Consider the following 18788-nt stretch of genomic DNA (forward strand, 5'->3'; position numbering starts at 1 on the left):
TTAAGTATTTACAATAATAGAAAAATCAAAAGCATCATCATAGAATGCAAAGCTATAATTGCAAAATTGCAGCATAGCATGTTCTAACTTGCCATTTCTAGTTTTTGTTCACATCAGTAGAATTAACTACAACCGATCCTATAAAATTGAAAGCAAGTTAATAGTAAACTTTTAAATATTTGCTTTCCTCGTATTACTTTAACACACCACATGTAAAAAATCAATTCAATAAAAGAAAGCGTTAATAACTTTTACCCCACTCAATAAGGAGGGAGGCCATATGACTAGTACAAGTGCTAAGATTAGAACTTTTAAGAGGTAATTTTACTAATTTGATCTCCTGGCATGGTGCTTTGCCCACTGGAAGCACATATTGATAATTTGGACACTATTTTAATAGATGGGCAATGGTTGGGAACGTGTGCCAAATTCTCAATACATGCTCCTGGCAGGCAAAACACATGGCAAGAGTACAATGAGCCAAAATTCAGCGTCCCAGGAGGGACCGTCACCACGGGTTTTCGGCGGCCAATCTGAAAAATCGATTGGCCAACGCGTTGTGCTCTATTGGCCCCTGCCTCCCGACGCATATTCAGCTCGGGCTGGGGGGGGAAAAGAGTTTCTAACGGTGAGGACTTCCACCGGAATTGGACATCTGAAGCAGCGGTAAAGGTGTTGAGGCCTCGATGATGTCATCAGGGTGCGCACCGCTGCTACACGGCGTCGTCACCCATTTTCACCAATAAAAAGACAGTTAGTTTTAAGCAGTACTCCCGCCAGGTTTTTGTGTCAGCACACTTTGCCATGATACGAGACACCGCTGGAGGAGGTCAACGCAGTATTCCCGCGATCAGGGTATTTTTGCAGAAAAGTTTTGTTGAAGTGTTTTGTCATTTCATTTAACTGGCTGAGTGCTGGTTGTAGTTTTTGAGAGAGTTCTTTGAGGACTTTCAGCTCTCACTCATTAATGGAGGCCTGTAGGCCTCAATCTGTGCTTCAGAGGCCTGCTGGTCAGGGTGCAGCCTCAAACTGAATGGGATCAGCGTTGGCAGGGGAACGCCTGGTACACCAAGTGAGATGCAGGGCAGCATGCAGGAGAAGATGTCACTGTCAGCAATATGTGGAGAGGCAGGGGGCAAGGGAGGCAGCAGCCATGGGTGCCCAACACCCACAAGGGCCTGCAGATGGGCACAGACCTGCACATAGAGAGGGTGTCCAGGAGGGAGATGGTGTCAGGAGGAGGGTCAGGAATGCTGACCCCACCCCCCCCCCACAACATACTGGGCCAGGAGTCTTGCCAAGAGCCTACAGAGGCGCTCGACCATGAGGAGGACCAGGGAGATGGCCATTATCAAGCTGCCATGGGAGGTGGCCAACGCAGACCTGGGGGAAGGAGGCCCTAACCGCAAAGGGTCTACAGACCTCAGTTCTCCTTGCTCCAGCTCAGTGATGAGCAATGCCTGTGAAGGCCGAGATTCAGAAAGGAGATGCTGACGGAGCTCTGCAACATGATGCGGCGAGATCTCGAGCCTCACACAAGGCTCTGACAGTTACATAAGAACAAAATAAGAAACAGGAGCAGGAGTAGGCCATACGGCTCCTCGAGCCTGCTCCGCCATTCAATAAGACCATGGCTGATCCGATCATGAACTCAGGTCCACTTCCCCGCCCGCTCCCCATAACCCCTTATCCCCTTATTGTTTCAGAAACTATCTATTTCTGTCTTAAATTTATTCAATGTCCCAGCTTCCACAGCTCTCTGAGGCAACGAATTCCACAGATTTACAACTCTCAGAGAAGAAATTTCTCCTCATCTCTGTTTTAAATGACGGCCCCTTATTCCAAGATTATGCCCTCTAGTTCTAGTCACCCCCATCAGTGGAAACATCCTCTCTGCATCCACCTTGAAAAGCCCCCTCATAATCTTATATGTTTCGATAAGATCACCTCTCATTCTTCTGGATTCCAATGAGTAGAGGCCCAACCTACTCAACCTTTCCTCATAAGTCAACCCCTTCATCCCCGGAATCAACCTAGTGAACTGTTGTGTAGGCAGCCTTATGTAACCAGGATTATACTGCCACCAGAAGGCATACCTGTTGGAGTCCCAAGGGATCCCAGCATCCCTTGGGAGTACTGTATTTAAGCAATCCTCCCATGCTGTACAAACACTCTGGAGTTAGAATAAATGAACTAAAGTCACACTTACTCATGTCTACAGTACTCAGTTACACCACTTTATTGTGAACATAACTGGCGACGAGATAACGAACCATCACGCGAAAATCCTGGAGAAATTCTCAGATGGGGACGATTGGGAGGCCTTCGTGGAGTGACTCGACCAATACTTCATGGCCAATGAGCTGGAAGGGGATGAGAACGCTGCCAAACGAAGGGCGATCCTCCTCACCGTCTACAGGTAACAACCTATGGCCTCATGAAGAATCTTCTTGCTCTGGTGAAAGCAACAACCAAATTGTATGAAGAACTGTGTGTGCTGGTCCAGAAGCACCTAAATCCGAAGGAGAGTGATCTGATGGCAAGGTATCGGTTCTACACATGTCAACGGTCTGAAGGCCAGGAAGTGGCGAGCTACATCGCTGAACTAAGGCGTCTTGCAGGACATTGCGAATTCAATGGATTCCTGGAGCAAATGCTAAGAGACTTTTTTGTGCTTGGCATTGGCCATGAGGTTATCCTTCACAAACTATTGAGTGTTGAAACACCGAACTTGAGCAAAGCCATAACAATAGCCCAGGCATTTATGTCCACCAGCGATAACACCAAACAAATTTCGCAACATAGAGGTTTTGGCAAGTACTGTACACAAAGTAACAAAGTTTTCAGGCAGGAATGTATATGGCAAAACGTACACGCCTGCAGCTGCACGACCTCAGATGACCCAGAGTCTGCCATCAAACGTTAATGCGAGGCAATAAACACCTTTTTGGCGCTGCAGAGGTGATCATCGAGCCCATCAATGCCGCTTCAAACACTATGCGTGCAAAGGCTGTGGAACAATGGGACACCTCCAGCGAATGTGCAGACGAGCTGCAAACCACCATGTTGCAGAGGAAGATTGATCCATGGCGGATCAAACTGAACTAGAGACTCAAACCGAGGAGGCAGAAGTGAATGGGTTACACACCTTCACCACGAAATGTCCACCGATCATGTTAAAAGTCGAACTGGACGGAATTCCAGTATCCATGGAACTGAACACGGGTGCGAGTCAGTCTATTATGAGCAAAAAGGCCTTCGACAGGCTGTGGTGCAACAAGGCACACAGGCCCAAGCTTAGCCCCATTCATACCAAGCTGAGAACTTACACTAAAGAGCTGATCCCTGTAATTGGCAGCGCAGAAGTAAAAGTCTCCTATGATGGAGCAGTACACGAACTCCCACTATGGATTGTACCAGGAGATGGCCACACACTGTTCGGCAGAAGCTGGCTGGGAAAAATTCTCTGGAACTGGGACGACATCCGAGTGTTCTCGCCCGTCGACAACGCCTCATGTGCCCAGGTTCTGAGCAAGTTTCCGTTGTTGTTTGAGCCAAGCATCAGAAGTTTCTAGTGGGCGAAGGTGCAGATCCACTTGCTTCCCGGTACACGACCCATCCACCACAAGGCACGGGCAGTGCTATATATGATGCGAGAGAAAGTGGAGATCGAGCTGGACAGGCTGCAGCGAGAAGGCATCATCGCGCCTGTTATGTCCTTACACTCTACTGCAAATCAACACAAGGCACATACTGGAGACAAGGTCACTCTGTGACCTGTACCTTTATTCACAAGACCAAGGAGTGATGACCCTGCGTGGGACCTCCCTTTGTATATCTGGATGACCAGGTGAGGAGTGTCTCCCACAAGGTCATCCCCTGTGGTCAAGGTGTGCATTTCTTAGGTGTATACCGTGTACAGTGTTGTTACATGAAGGTTACAGTTACATGAAGATTACATACATGACATCACCTCCCCCCCCCCCCCCCCAATGTATTTGGGTCAAAGATTGAGTCTTTCAGGCGGTCGACTCGTGGAGCGCCACAGTTGGGGCTCTGGTTGTTGAGCCTTGGCATGCGTCTTTGTCACCTGTGGTGATTCCGGCTCGTCCAGGCTGACCGCAGGGACTGTGCATGCTGCTGAATGTTCTTGTTGCTCGTTCACTGGTGGTGGTGTGGGCAGCATCTCATGATTTTCCTCAGGTTCCTCAGTGTCCATGCTGAACCTTTTTTTTTATACTTGGTCCAGATGCTTGCGGCATATCTGCCCATTGTTAAGTCTGACCACTATGATCCTATTCCCCTCTTTACTAATTACAGTACCCTCAAGCCACTTGGGCCCCAAAGCGTGATTAAGAACAAATACAGGGTCATCGATTTCTATACATCTCCCCTTTGAGTTACGGTCATGGCACTCATTTTGGGACTGGCGCTTGCCCTCAACAATGTCTGACAGGACTGGATGAATGAGAGTCAGCAAAGTTTTAAATGTACGTTTCATGAGTAGTTCCACTGGCGGGACCCCCGTGAGCGAGTGCGGTCGGGACCTGTAGGCCAGCAGGAGGCGCGATAGACGGGATTGAAGGGAGAGTCCTTGAATCCGGAACATACCTTGTTTTATGATTTGGAACGCACGTTCCGCCTGGCCTTTGGATGCCGGCTTGAACGGTGCCGTCCTGACATGTTTGATGCTATTATCAGACATGAACTCTAGTAATTCATAGCTAGTGAAGCATGGGCCGTTGTCGCTAACCAGGATGTCTGGCAGGCCGTGGGTCGCAAATACCGCACGCAGACTCTCCACTGTGGTGGATGTCATGCACGACTTCAATATGATGCACTCGATCCATTTCGAGTACGCATCAACAACAATGAGGAACATTTTCCCCATGAATGGGCCTGCGTAGTCCACGTGAATACGTGACCATGGCTTGGTGGGCCAGGTCCACAGGCTGAGTGGGGCCTCCCTGGGGGCATTGCCCAGCTGGGCACACGTCATGAACCTGCGAACACAGTGTTCCAGGTCTGCATCAATTCCCGGCCACCATACATGTGACCGGGCAATGGCCTTCACTAGCAGAATGCCTGGGTGCTCGCTGTGGAGCTCCCTGATGAATGCTTCCCTATCCCTTTGGGGCATGACTACCCGGCTGCCCCACAGTAGGCAGTCGGCTTGGATGGAGAGTTCATCTATCCGTCTGTGAAACGGTCTGACCTCCTCAGGGCATGCTCCGTGTGCGGGCGCCCAATCCCCAGTCAGGACACATTTCTTAATCAGAGATAGGAGGGGATCTCTGTTGGTCCAGATTTTGATCTGGTGGGCTGTGATTGGGGAGCCTGCGCTGTCAAAGGCATCGACAGCCATGACCATCTCAGCGCTTTGCTCCGCTGCCCCCTCAGTGGTGGCCAGTGGAAGCCTGCTGAGCGTGTCAGCGCAATTTTCGGTGCCTGGCCGATGCCGTATGGTGTAGTCATATGCAGCCAGCATGAGAGCCCATCGCTGTATGCGAGCTGACACATTGGCATTGACAGCTTTGCTGTCGGACAACAGGGATGTTAACGGCTTGTGGTCCGTTTCTAACTCGAACCTTCTGCCGACAAGGTACTGGTGCATCTTTTTCACATGCGAGTGCTTCCTTTTCAACCATCCCATATCCCCTTTCTGCTTGGGAGAGCGACCTGGAAGCATAAGCCACAGGTTGGAGCTGGCCCTCATCATTACTGTGCTGTAACATGCACCCAACCCCATAGGGTGATGCAGCACATGTCAAAACCAATTTCTTACAGGGGTTGTACAGAGTCAGCAGCTTGTTAGAACAAAGCAGGTTCCATGCCCGATTGAAAGCCCATTCCTGACAGTCCCCCCAAAACCAATCGCAACCCTTACGCAGGAGCACGTGTAGCAGCTCCAACAATGTTCTTAAGTTCGGCAGAAAGTTCCCGAAATAGTTCAATAGTCCCAGAAATGAACGCAACTCCAATGAATTGCCAGGCCTGGGCGCGCGATGGATTGCCTCCATTTTGGATTCGGTAGGCCGGATCCTGTCTGCGGCAACCCTCCTGCCCAAAAACTCGACCTCTGGGGCCAAAAACAAACACTTTGACTTCTTTAGTCGCAGGCCTACCCGGTCCAGTCGGCGTAGCACCTCCTCCAGGTTGTGGAGGTGTTCCTTGGTGTCTCGACCGGTGATAAGGATGTCGTCCTGAAATATGGTTGTTCCAGGGATGGATTGGAGCAGGCTTTCTATGTTCCTTTGAAAGATAGTGGCTGCTGAACGAATGCCAAACAGACACCTGTTGTAAACAAACAGCCCCTTGTGTGTGGTGATGGTGGTAAGTAGCTTAGATTCTTCGGCCAGTTCTTGGGTCATTTAGGCCGAAGTGAGGTCCAACTTGGTAAACAGTTTGCCGCCTGCCAGCGTGGCAAAAAGATCCTTCGCTCTCGGAAGCGGGTATTAGTCCTGTAGTGACACTCGGTTGATGGTGGCCTTGTAGTCGCCACAGATCCTGACCGGGCCATCCGTTTTTAGGACAGGGACGATGGGGCTTGCCCAGTTACTGAATTCAATGGGCGAAATTATGTCCTCTCTTAGCAACCTGTCCAACTCACTCTCAATTTTCTCCCGCATCACATACGACACAGCTCTGGCTTTGTGATGCACTGGTGTGCCGTCCAGGGTGATGCGTATCACTACTTTGGTACCTTTGAAAGTACCAACACCAAGTTGAAATAGTGACTCAAATTTCTGTAGGACCTGTGAACATGAACTTCGCTCCACAGATGAAATGGCGTGCACATCCCCCCATTTCCAGTTCATCTCGGCTAGCCAGCTCCTCCCCAAAAGCGCGGGACCATTTCCCGGGACAATCCAGAGTGGCAGCCGGTTCTTTGATCCATTATGTGCGACCACCAACATTGCACTGCCTAGCACTGGGATGATCTCTTTGGTTTACATCTGTAATTGCGTGTCAATGCGTTCTAGTTTGGGTCTGCTAGCTCTGAGTGGCCATAGTTTCTCGAATTGTTGGACACTCATAAGTGACTGGCTGGCTCCTGTGTCCAGCTCCATGTGTACGGGGATGCCGTTTAACAGTACTCTCATCATCATAGGTGGCGTCTTTGTGTATGAGCTGTGGATGTTTGCCACCTGAACATGCTGAACTTCAGCATCCATTGCTGTGTCCCAAGCATAACCCTGCCTTGCAGACCCCTCTTGTGGTTCATCCGTTTCGTAAACCAGCTTCGCTGCGGGCTTCCTGCACATTCTGGCTAAATGTCCACTGAAGTTATAATTTCTGCAGATGGATTGTTGGAACCTGCAGGTTTTCGCAGCATGTTTGACCCCGCACCCCCAGCATGAGCTGAGATTGTTGTGAACAAAAGAGCTGTTACCAGGCATTCCTCTCTGATTGTCTTTTTGATTACTCTTGAGCACTCTGTTAGTGGTGGTCAATGGCCCCATCCCAGGACATATTGTCCTTTGTGATGGTGTAATTATCCATTCGACCTGCCATTGTCTCTGTTGAGGACCCACCCTAGAGTGTGTTACTGCCTGATAAGTGTCGAATTGCCCTTGCCTGCCTGCGGGGTTCTGAGTCGCGTTTACCATGTTAACTCCCTGCTCCATTGCCACGTTGGGAGCAGAGTTGCGCGCGTATATGATCTTGGTTTCCTCCTCCCCCACCATGAAGGTTTGAGCCATCAACGCCGCTGCTTCCAAGTTCAAGTCCTTGGTCTCAATTAGCTTCCTAAAAATCCCGGCATGACTAATGCCCTCAATGAAGAAATCCCACAACATCTCCCCCCTGCAGGCGTCTGTGAACTTACAGAGGCTGGCCAAGCGCCAAAGGTCCACAACAAAGTCCGGTATGCTCTGCCCTTCCAGACATCGGTGCGAATAGAAACGGTATCGGGCCATGTGTATACTATCGCCGGTTTGAGGTGCTCACTGATCAGTTTGCTGAGCTCTTCAAAAGGTCTTATCCGCCGGCTTCTCGGGTGTGAGCAGGTCTTTCATCAGTGCGTACGTCTTAGGTCCATAGCTGGTCAGTAGATGCGCCCTTCGCTTGTCAGCCGCTCCCAGCCAGTCCTTCGTGACAAAGCTCTGCTGGAGCCTCTCAACGAAATCGTCCCAGTCCTCACCAACATAGTACTGTTCCTCTGTGCTACCAGTGGCCATTCCCGTGAGTCGTTGATTCCCGTTTCTCGTCGCCAAATGTTATGTCCTTACACTCTACTGCAAATCAATACGAGGCACATACTGGAGACAAGATCACTCTGTGACCTGTACCTTTATTCACAAGACCAAGGAGTGATGACCCTGCGTGGGACCTCCCTTTATATACCTGGATGACCAGGTGAGGAGTGTCTCCCACAAGTTCACCTCTTATGGTCAAGGTGTGCATTTTTCAGGTGTATACCGTGTACAGTGTTGTTACATGAAGGTTACAGTTACATGAAGATTACATACATAACAGCAGCGGTGGATTTCAACGAGTGGGCCAGTCCGATTATTCCGGTCCTCAAGGACGATGGCACGGTCAGAATTTGTGGCGACTATAAAGTAACGATTAACCGTTTTGCGCTGCAGGGCAAGTATCCGCTACCCAAGGCAGACGACCTATTTGCGACCCTGGCAGGAGAAAATACATTCACCAAGTTGGACCTGACCTCGGCCTACATGACACAGGAGCTGGCGGAATCTTCGAAAGGCCTCACCTGAATCAACACGCACAAAGGTCTGTTCATTTACAATGATGCCCGTTTGGGATTTGATCGGCCGCGGCTATTTTTCAAAGGAACATGGAGAGCCTGCTAAAGTCGGTTTCACGCACCTTGGTTTTCCAGGACGACATATTGATCACAGTTCATGACACCATCGAATACTTGAAGAACCTGGAAGAGGTTCTAAGTCGGCTAGATTGTATGAGACTCAGGTTGAAACACTTGAAGGTGTTTTCCTGGCACCAGAGGTCGTGTTCTTAGGGAGAAGAAACACGGCAGAGGGCATCAGACCCACTGACGCCAAGATGGAGGCCATCAAGAACGTGCAGAGACCACAGAATGTGACGGAGCTGTGGTCATTCCTGGGACTCTTCAATTATTTTGTTAATGTCCTACCTGGGTTAAGCACCTTGCTAGAACCCCTACATGTGTTGCTACGCAAGTGAGATGACTGGGCATGGGGGAAATCACAAGAGACTACTTTTGAGAAAGCCAGAAATCTGATATGTTCCAACAAACTGCTTGTTCTACATAACCCACGTAAACGTTTAGTGTTAGCTTGCGATGCGTCTTCGTACGGGGTCGGGTGTGTGTTACAACAAGCAAACGAATTGGGAACATTGCAACCGGTCGCCTATGCATCCAGGAGTTTGTCCAAGGCCGAAAGGGCCTACAGCATTATTGAAAAAGAAGCTCTGGCATGTGTTTACGGGGTAAAAAAAATGCACCAGTATCTGTTTGGTCTTAAGTTTGAGTTAGAAACTGACCATAAGCCGCTCACACCGCTATTCTCAGAGAGCAAAGGGATTAATACCAATGCCTCTGCTCGCATCCAAAGATGGGCATTCAGGCTGTCTGCATATAACTATGTAATCCGCCTCAGACCAGTCACAGTGAACTGCGCTGATGCTCTCAGTTAGCTACCATTGCCCACCACCGGGGTTGAAATGGCACAGCCTGCAGACTTGCTCTTGGTGATGGATGCATTTGAAACCGAAAAGTCACCGTTATGGCCCGCCAGATCAAGACCTGGACGAGCCAGGATCCTTTACTGCCCCTTGTAAAAAAACTGTGTCCTTCATGGGAGCTGGTCCAGTGTCCCAGCGGAGATGCAAGAAGAGATCAAGCCGTTCCAGCGGCGCAAAGATTAAATGTCCATACAGGCAAACTGTCTTTTGTGGGGTAATCGCATGGTTTTGCCTAAGAAGGCAGGGAAATGCTCATACGCGACCTACACAGTACCTCCCCAGGCATAGTAATGATGAAAGTGATAGCCAGATCCCATGTGTGGTGGCCCGGCATCGACTCAGATTTGGAGTCATGCGTTGGTAATGCAATACTTGCTCTCAACTGAGCAATGCACCCCGAGAGGCAGCGCTAAGTTTGTGGTCATGGCCCTCCAAACTGTGGTCTAGGATCCACGTTGACTTTGCTGGCCCATTTCTAGGCAAAATGTTTTTGGTCGTTGTGGATGCTTATTCAAAATAGATTGAGTGTGTAATAATGTCTGTAAGCACGTCCACTGCCACCATCGAAAGCCTACGAACCATGTTTGCCACGCATGGCCTGTCTGATGTCCTTGTTAGCGACAATGGGCTGTGCTTCACCAGTGCTGAATTCAAGGAATGCATGACCCGCAATGGGATCAAGCACGTCACATCTGCCCCATTCAAGCCCGCATCCAACAGCCAGGCAGAACGGGCAGTCCAAACCATCAAGCAAAGTTTGAAACGTGTGTCGGAAGGCTCCCTGCAGGCCCACCTGTCCAGAGTTCTGCTCAGCTACCACAGCAGACCCCACTCGCTCACCGGGGTTCCCCCAGCTCTCTCTTGTCCACCCTGATCTCCATGATTAAGTCGATGACAAGTGGCATCAACAAAGCATGTGCCATGATCGCGCAAATTTGTCACGCGATATTGAAGTCAATGACCCTGTATTTGTACTCAACTATGGACATGGTCCCAAATGGTTTGCTGGCACTATCCTAGCCAAAGAAGGGAGTAGGGTGTTTCAGGTCAAACTCACAAATGTACTAACTTGCAGAAAGCATTTGGACCAAACCAAACTACGATTCATAGACAGGCACGAGCAACCCGAAGAGGACACCATCAATTTCGACCCTCCAACACACACACAAGTTGCAACCAACATCATGGTCGACCACGAAGCTGAACTCACCATCGCCAGCAACCCAGCAAAGCCAGCTGCACAGCAGCCTAGCGAAGAACCAACCAACTCACCTACACCTGCATTTGTACCGAGACGATCGACTAGGGAGCGAAATGTACCAGGTCGTCTCACCCTGTAAATAAGTGTACTATTGACTTTGGGAGGGAGTGATGTGATGTATACAACCCTATGTAATCAGTATTATACCGCCACCAGAGGGCATACCTGTTGGAGTCCCAAGGGATCCCAGCATCCGTTGGGAGCGCTGTATATAAACAGGCCTCCCATGCTGTACCAACACTCTGGAGTTGGAATAAAGGAATTAAGGTCAAACTTACATCTACAGTACTCAGTTACACCACTTTATTGTGAACATAACATGAACCTTCTCTGAACTGCCTCCAAAGCAAGTATATCCTTTCGTAAATATGGAAACCAAAACTGCACACAGTATTCCAGGTGTGGCTTCACCAATACCTTCTATAGTTGCAGCAAGATTTCCCTGCTTTTATACTCCATCCCCTTTGCAATAAAGGCCAAGATACCATTGGCCTTCCTGATCACTTGCTGCACCTGCATACTAACCCTTTGTGTTTCATGCACAAGTACCCCCAGGTCCCGTTGTACTGCTGCACTTTGCAATCTTTCTCCATTTAAATAATAACTTGCTCTTTGATTTTTTCCTGCCAAAGTGCATGACCTCATACTTTCCAACATTATACACCATCTGCCAAATTTTTGCCCGCTCACTTAGCCTGTCTATGTCCTTTTGCAGATTTTGTGTGTCCTCCTCACTCATTGCTTTTCCTCCCATTTTTGTATCGCCAGCAAACTTGGCTACGTTACACTCAGCCCCTTCTTCCAAGTCATTAATATAGATTGTAAATAGTTAGGGTCCCAGCACCGATCCCTGTGGCACCCCACTAGTTACTGGTTGCCAACCAAAGAATGAACCATTTATCCCGACTCTCTGTTCTCTGCTGTTAGTTAGCCAATCCTCTATCCATGCTAATATATTACCCCCAACCCCGTGAACTTTTATCTTGTCTGGGAAGGCTGCTGTGGGAGTTACAGATGTCCTTGTCGGATGCCCTCGAACACCTGTGTGTTTGGAAGGGCCGGGTGCAGACTTGGCAACAGCCTCCTGGGAGGGATCAGTCTGGGATGGCTCAGGTGAGCCCATGCGTGGAGGCACTGGCGGAGTGGCAGGTCTGGGGCCAGGAATGTTATGATCCTGAGAGAGTGCATCCGAGGATCCTGGTCCGAGGAGCTTGCGACTCTCCCTGAGGGCGACACTCTACCACCACCACCACCACCAAGCTGAGGGAGGTCAGGTCGGTGCTGTGGTGCCACACTGGAAGGTCCTCCGTGGCTCGTGTTGGACCCAGCCACGAGCGCAACACTGAGATGCCATGTGGCATCATCGAGCTGCGACTGCACGAGAGCAGCCAGAGTCTCAAATCCACCAGTGATGGCAGCAGTTTGACGCTCCATAGCAGCAGTAAGATGCTCCGTGGCCTGTTGTCCAGAGTGCATAAGAGCATTCTGAGCTTCCAGAGCCGCTGCCATCCTCTCCAATCCAGCATCGATGTGCTCGTTCCTTCCCGCCTGTGCTGAAATGGCAGCTGCCACATCACCTGCAGGATGCGGCATCACAGCTGGATCCACATAGTCACTCTGGGAGTCCACCATCGCCTGCACACTGCCAATGATGAGCTCCATGGTGTACGCAGAACTGTCGATTATGTGGGAGGCGGACTCCTCCACGCTCCTGACCACTTCCAACAGCCTCTTTGGCACATTTGTTAGTGCCCCCAACATCTGGGAATGCATGCCTCCACCCTTCTTTCGTAAACCGCTACATCGATGGCATAATCGGAATCTTCCTCAGCAGAATCCGGTGCAGACTTGGCTCCCGGAGAGATAGCACATGAGGTTGCCTAGCACCGTCGCCATGCTACAGCCCGCTAGGCCCCAGTGCAGACCCCTGTACCATTGCATCTATAATCACACCGCACACTCCCAGTATCTGAGCTGGCATGTATGGGTGGAAGCAGTGACACGTTGGTGCCATCAGTGTCCTCCTCTTCCTCTTCCTCCTTAGTGGAACCCCCAAACGTCAGAGTGCTGTGGATACTCGCAGCAGGGCTTGAACCCTCAATTTCCTCAATGTTACGAGTTGAAATTGGAGGGCTTCTATCACATTCAAGGACTGCCTCACTTACCCATGCTGCCCACATCGGCGTCGCCAGTACCGGAGCCATCTGCAAGCATAAATGGGAGAAGGGCTTCCATGAGGGGGAGATGTGGGATGAAGACACGGCAGATGCAACTAGTAGACTTCCATGAAGGAAAGGAACAAGTAGGCACTGGAGCATTCAAGGAGAGAGCATTAAAGGAGGGCCTTCACTTACCCACATTGATGCCAGCACTACCATTGCCCACAGGGAACATACCATGCACACCGACCAGCATCTCAGCCCTCTCCTCCAGAGCTGTGAGGACCTGAGTGTCTGCCTCGCCATCACCTGTCCTCCTTTGCTCGGTTCTATTGTGAGCCAGTTTTACCTGCAAAAGAAAGCACGGTTGGTCATGGTTGGTGAGTACCACTGTGATGATGCATCAGAAATGTGTGCACAAGTGTTTGTCTGTGACATGTAGCTGGAAAGGTGAGATGAAAGAGCCTCCATTGCAAGAATACACACATATATGTATAGAGGCTTGAACAATGAAATGATGCTTGAGTGACTAAAGAGTGAGTATAAGAAATAAGAGAATGTTGAAGGGGAAACTCGCAGATGCAAGGTCAGCAGTAGGTGGAAGAGGTACTCACTTTCATAAGACGAATGATGTCGTGGAGCCTTTTCCTGCACTGCAAGGCAGTCCTCTGATGGATGGAGGTGCCCGCGACCTCCCCTGCTATCTCTCTCCATGCATTATTGAGGAACTCCCTTGTTGGTCTCCCCACATCCGGATACAGGAGTCTTCTCCTGTCCTCCACACCTTGCATCAAGGTGTACAGCTCTGAATCCGTGAAGCAGCTTGCCCTCCTTGCCCGTCTCACAGCAGCCATGGTCAAATTCAACTTCTTCCCCTCCTCAGGGCCTAGCTGCAAACCCTGGCCTTTAAAAAGGCTAGGGAACAGTTGGCTCGTTAGCAACACATTACCAGCATGGTGAATTTCTCCATGGGAATTTTGCTGCAATTAACAAAGTCGCACCACTGGAAAAAGCACTTTGGAATCCTTAGCGCTGGAATCCATTTTTCCATTTTTTTAGGTGAAAATTGATTAGCCCACCTCTGAAAAAATTTCAGCTGTAATGACCCCAAACAATCAGGAGGTGCACCAGCTTTCTTGCACAAGTGAATTTCCACCCTCAAGTCTGTAAGTTATCCCTTGTTATTTTAAAGGTTAAGATAAACTATTCCCACCGTTAGTTGAATTTTAAAGGAAAAGCTTTTTCCCTGATGTTTATTTTGAGAAAACATCATTCATTTGACTGCCCCAAACTCCCTGCCACACCAATACTGTACCCCGAACACTTCAGATTTCAACAGCGTCTAGTGTGATTGACTACCAGAATTCTTGTTCATTGATCTCATATGGTCCATGACAAGTTACATGACTTTTTTTTGCAGAACTTAAAAAAAATAAAAATCACTATTCAAATTATTCAAATCTGTGCAGTGTCAAATATCTTATTCATAAGCAGAAGCGTGTGCCTAATTCTCTGGCTCACCTTCATTGCCTGTGATGATGGATCACTCCATTAATTTCAAACAATATTTATTGTACTTCTAGTCTCTGAAATAGTCTCAAAACTAATTCCCCCAAAATCTGGGCAAGCATATTTTCCCACATTTGTATTATTTTAACCTCCTGTGATCCCTTTTCACAAACACAGTGTCACAGTTTCACCAATGTTTGCAAGGAAAGGAAAATGTTGGGCAAAATGCTATTCGGATTCATTAACCCGCCCACCTCTTTCTGGAATGGTAGTGGTTTATTATTCATAATCATTCTAAGTTCCCCACCCCCGAGTGATGTGTTCAACAGTATGTTATGTAATCATAGACATACCCAGAAAAGGCAACAAAGAGACTTTTGACACGGTGACTAATAGATGTTGAATAATGATTCCAACAGCACACGCCAATCATATCATTATTTTTTCTTGGGCGCAACAGAACGTGGGAAGGACAGTGAATCAGTTTTGTACACGACATTGTGAGTTTGCAATGAACTATGAGTTTTAGAATGTGGATCGTGAGGTTAAAGTGAAGGAAATCTGCAGTCAGATTAGAGAGCTAAGTAGGAATATCAAAATTATTGTTCTGGGAGATTTTAATTATCCACTTATCGATTGGGACAGAGAGGGAGTAAATGGGGAAAAAAGAATGGAACGCCTATAATATGTACAGGACTCCCTCAAGAAGTATATTAGTTGGCCGACAAGGGCGGAGGCATTGCTCGATCTGGTTATGAGTAATGAAATAGACAGGTAGATGAGCTAAATGTGGGTGAGCACTTTGGGAATGGAAACCACCAAATGATAAAGTTTAAAAAGAGAACGAGGCAGTACATGAACTGGAACACAAAATTGGACTAGGGTAGATTTTAGAAATAGGACGTGTGAGCTACGGTGAGGTTGAAGGAGAAATTGGCCCACAGGACTGTAGAGTGGGACATTTATTAAAAAAAAGGGATTGCAAAGGGACAGAATAAGTACATTCCATTAAAAAAGAAAGAAACTAGTAGTTTTAGGATGCCATGAATAAATAAAGAAGTTGGAAACCAATTAAACTTGGTCTATAAAGTCTATAAGAATAATAGAGAAAAAAAGAAAATGTAAGAAAATAAGAGGTTAAGAGTAGAATAACATAAAAACATAAAAGCAGATAGTAAAAGCTTTTACAGATATATAAAACAGAAAAGAGTGACTAAAGTAAATGTTGGTCCCTTAGAAGATGAGAAGGAGGATTTAATAATGGGAAATGTGGAAATGGCTGAGACCTTAAATAATTATTTTGCTTCGGTCTTCACAGTGGAAGACACAAAAACCATGCCAAAAATTGCTGGTCATGGGAATGTGGGAAGGGAGGACCTTGAGATAATCACTATCACTAGAGGGGTAGTGCTGGACAGGCTAATGAGACTCAAGGTAGACAAGTCCTCTGGTCCTGATGAAATGTATCCTAGGGTATTAAAAGAGATGGCGGAAGTTATAGCAGATGCATTCGATATAATCTACCAAAATTCTCTGGACTCTGGGGAGGTACCAGCGGATTGGAAAGCAGCTAATGTAATGCCTCTGTTTAAAAAAGGGGGCAGACAAAAGGCAGGTAACCATAGGCCGGTTAGTTTAACATCTGTAGTGGGGAAAATGCTTGAAACTATCATTAAGGAAGAAATAGCGGGACATCTAGATAGGAATAGCGCAATCAAGCAGACACAACATGGATTCATGAAGGGGAAATCATGTTTAACTAATTTACTGGAATTCTTTGAGGATATAACGAGCATGGTGGATAGAGGTATACCGATGGATGTGGTGTATTTAGATTTCCAAAAAGCATTCGATAAGGTGCCACACAAAAGGTTACTGCAGAAAATAAAGGTACGCGGAGTCAGAGGAAATGTATTAGCATGGATAGAGAATTGGCTGGCTAACAGAAAGCAGAGAGTCGGGATAAATGGGTCCTTTTCGGGTTGGAAATCGGTGGTTAGTGGTGTGTCACAGGGATCACAACTGTTTACAATATACATAGATGACCTGGAAGAGGGGACAGAGTGTAGTGTAACAAAATTTGCTGATGACACAAAGATTAGTGGGAAAGCGGGTTGTGTAGAGGACACAGAGAGGCTGCAAAGAGATTTAGATAGGTTAAGCGAATGGGCTAAGGTTTGGCAGATGGAAAGTGTGAGATCATCCACCTTGGGAAAAAAAACAGTAAAAGGGAATATTATTTGAATGGGGAGAAATTACAACATGCTGTGGTGCAGAGGGACCTGGGGGTCCTTGTGCATGAATCCCAAAAAGTTAGTTTGCAGGTGCAGCAGGTAATCAGGAAGGCGAATGGAATGTTGGCCTTCATTGCGAGAGGGATGGAGTACAAAAGCAGGGAGGTCCTGCTGCAACTGTATAGGGTATTAGTGAGGTCGCACCTGGAGTACTGTGTGCAGTTTTTGTCACCTTACTTAAGGAAGGATATACTAGCTTTGGAGGGGGTACAGAGACGATTCACTAGGCTGATTCTGGAGATGAGGGGGTTACCTTATGATGATAGATTGAGTAGACTGGGTCTTTACTCGTTGGAGTTCAGAAGGATGAGGGGTGATCTTATTGAAACAGTTAAAATAATGAAATGGATAGACAAGATAGAGGCAGAGAGGTTGTTTCCACTGGTCGGGGAGACTAGAACTAGGGGGCACTGCCTCAAAATACAGGGGAGCCAATTTAAAACCGAGTTGAGAAGGAATTTCTTCTCCCAGAGGGTTATGAATCTGTGGAATTCTCTGCCCAAGGAAGCAGTTGAGGCTAGCTCATTGAATGTATTCAAGTCACAGATAGATAGATTTTTAACCAATAAGGGAATTAAGGGGAGCGGGCGGGTAAGTGGAGCTGAATCCATGGCCAGATCAGCCATGATCTTGTTGAATGGCGGAACAGGCTCGAGGGGCTAGATGGCCTACTCCTGTTCCTAATTCTTATGTTCTTATGTTCTTATAAGGAAACCTCAGGAGGAGTATGAAGAAAACAGTTCAAAAAATCTCAAAAGGAATAATGAAGCCTTTTATAGTAAAAAAAATAATTGTTAAAAACAAGATATGGTCCCTGAAAGATGATTGTCAATTTGCAGATGATGATCAAAAAATGGCAGAGGAATTTAATAAGTGCTTTTTGCTTTGGTCTTTAATGAAACAAAGAATATCGGAGATAAGGTGAATCCTGAAGTGGTTGAGAGCAAGTTGAACGATACCTTGATGATAAAAGAAAAATTTAAAATATGTTAGTTAGGCTAAAGGAAGAGAAAGCACCAGAGTCCAGCAGGATACATCCTAGGATAATGAGGTAGGAAATTGCTGAGGCCATAAAATTATAGCCCTGATTTGAACTCTGGATATGAAGCGGGCAGGCGGGGGACAAGGTGGCAAACTGTCCTAACCTCGGCAGTGGCAATTCTTGGGCCTCGTCTGTATGCCGCCAGTCACTTTCCCACCTGAATCTGGTGGTGGCAGAAGTCTGCCATTGAAGGAATGGTCCCTGGCACTCACGTAATTCGCAGGGCGGGGGTTTCAGGAGGGCTTTGCAATTGGTGGAAAAGAGGAGCCTGGGACAGGAGAGGCCTAAACTTTCCTTTTGGGGCCCAGAGGAACAATCCTGCTCCTGCTGTCCCCACAAAGAAAGTCAAAAATGTTTTAAAAATATATCCCTTTCGGCCTCTTCTGGCCCCGGCTTCGCTTTCCACTAGGAAGATCGGGCTGGAAAGCCACAACTGCATCCCTATTTAGGCCCATGGTTAAAATAACAGTTGGACCTCGATGACTTAATTGGAGCCCAATTTACAGATTTAAAGAAGGACCCTACCAATTTCCAGCAGGTGTCCTTCTCACCCGCTCAGAAGAACAGGTTAAAATGGTAACCTGCAGGAAGAGAGCGGGACATTAATTAGTCCCTCAGGTGATTTTAACTGCCCAGTTTCTGCCAGATGGGTAGGGTTAAAATCACTTCTTACATTTCTTCAGTGGACATGTACCAGAGGACTGGAAAGTGGCCAATGTAGTGCCCATTTAAAAAAAAAGGAGACAGAGCTAATCCAGGTAATTATGGGCCAATTAGCGTAACATCTGTGAAAAGGAAATGTTGGTGTCTTTAATTAAGGATAAAATGAT

General features: G+C 47.7%; 1 protein-coding gene across 8 annotated transcripts in view; it reads right to left on the bottom strand.

Moving 5' to 3' along the window:
* LOC139264565 (E3 ubiquitin-protein ligase HECW1-like) overlaps window positions 1-18788 on the bottom strand; it is a 751381-nt gene that overhangs the window by 82652 nt on the left and 649941 nt on the right. The window contains exon 23 of one of the 8 annotated variants that reach the window (XM_070881235.1): window positions 2409-2455. The exons of the other annotated variants lie outside the window; for them this stretch is intronic. Within the exon in view, the coding sequence (XP_070737336.1) occupies window position 2455 (1 nt within the window). The 3' untranslated portion in view covers window positions 2409-2454. Of the gene's footprint in view, window positions 1-2408; window positions 2456-18788 lie in introns of those variants that run through there. 8 annotated transcript variants of the gene reach the window in all.

Source organism: Pristiophorus japonicus, chromosome 5, assembly GCF_044704955.1.
Source record: "Pristiophorus japonicus isolate sPriJap1 chromosome 5, sPriJap1.hap1, whole genome shotgun sequence".
NCBI classification, from domain to species: Eukaryota; Metazoa; Chordata; class Chondrichthyes; family Pristiophoridae; genus Pristiophorus; species Pristiophorus japonicus.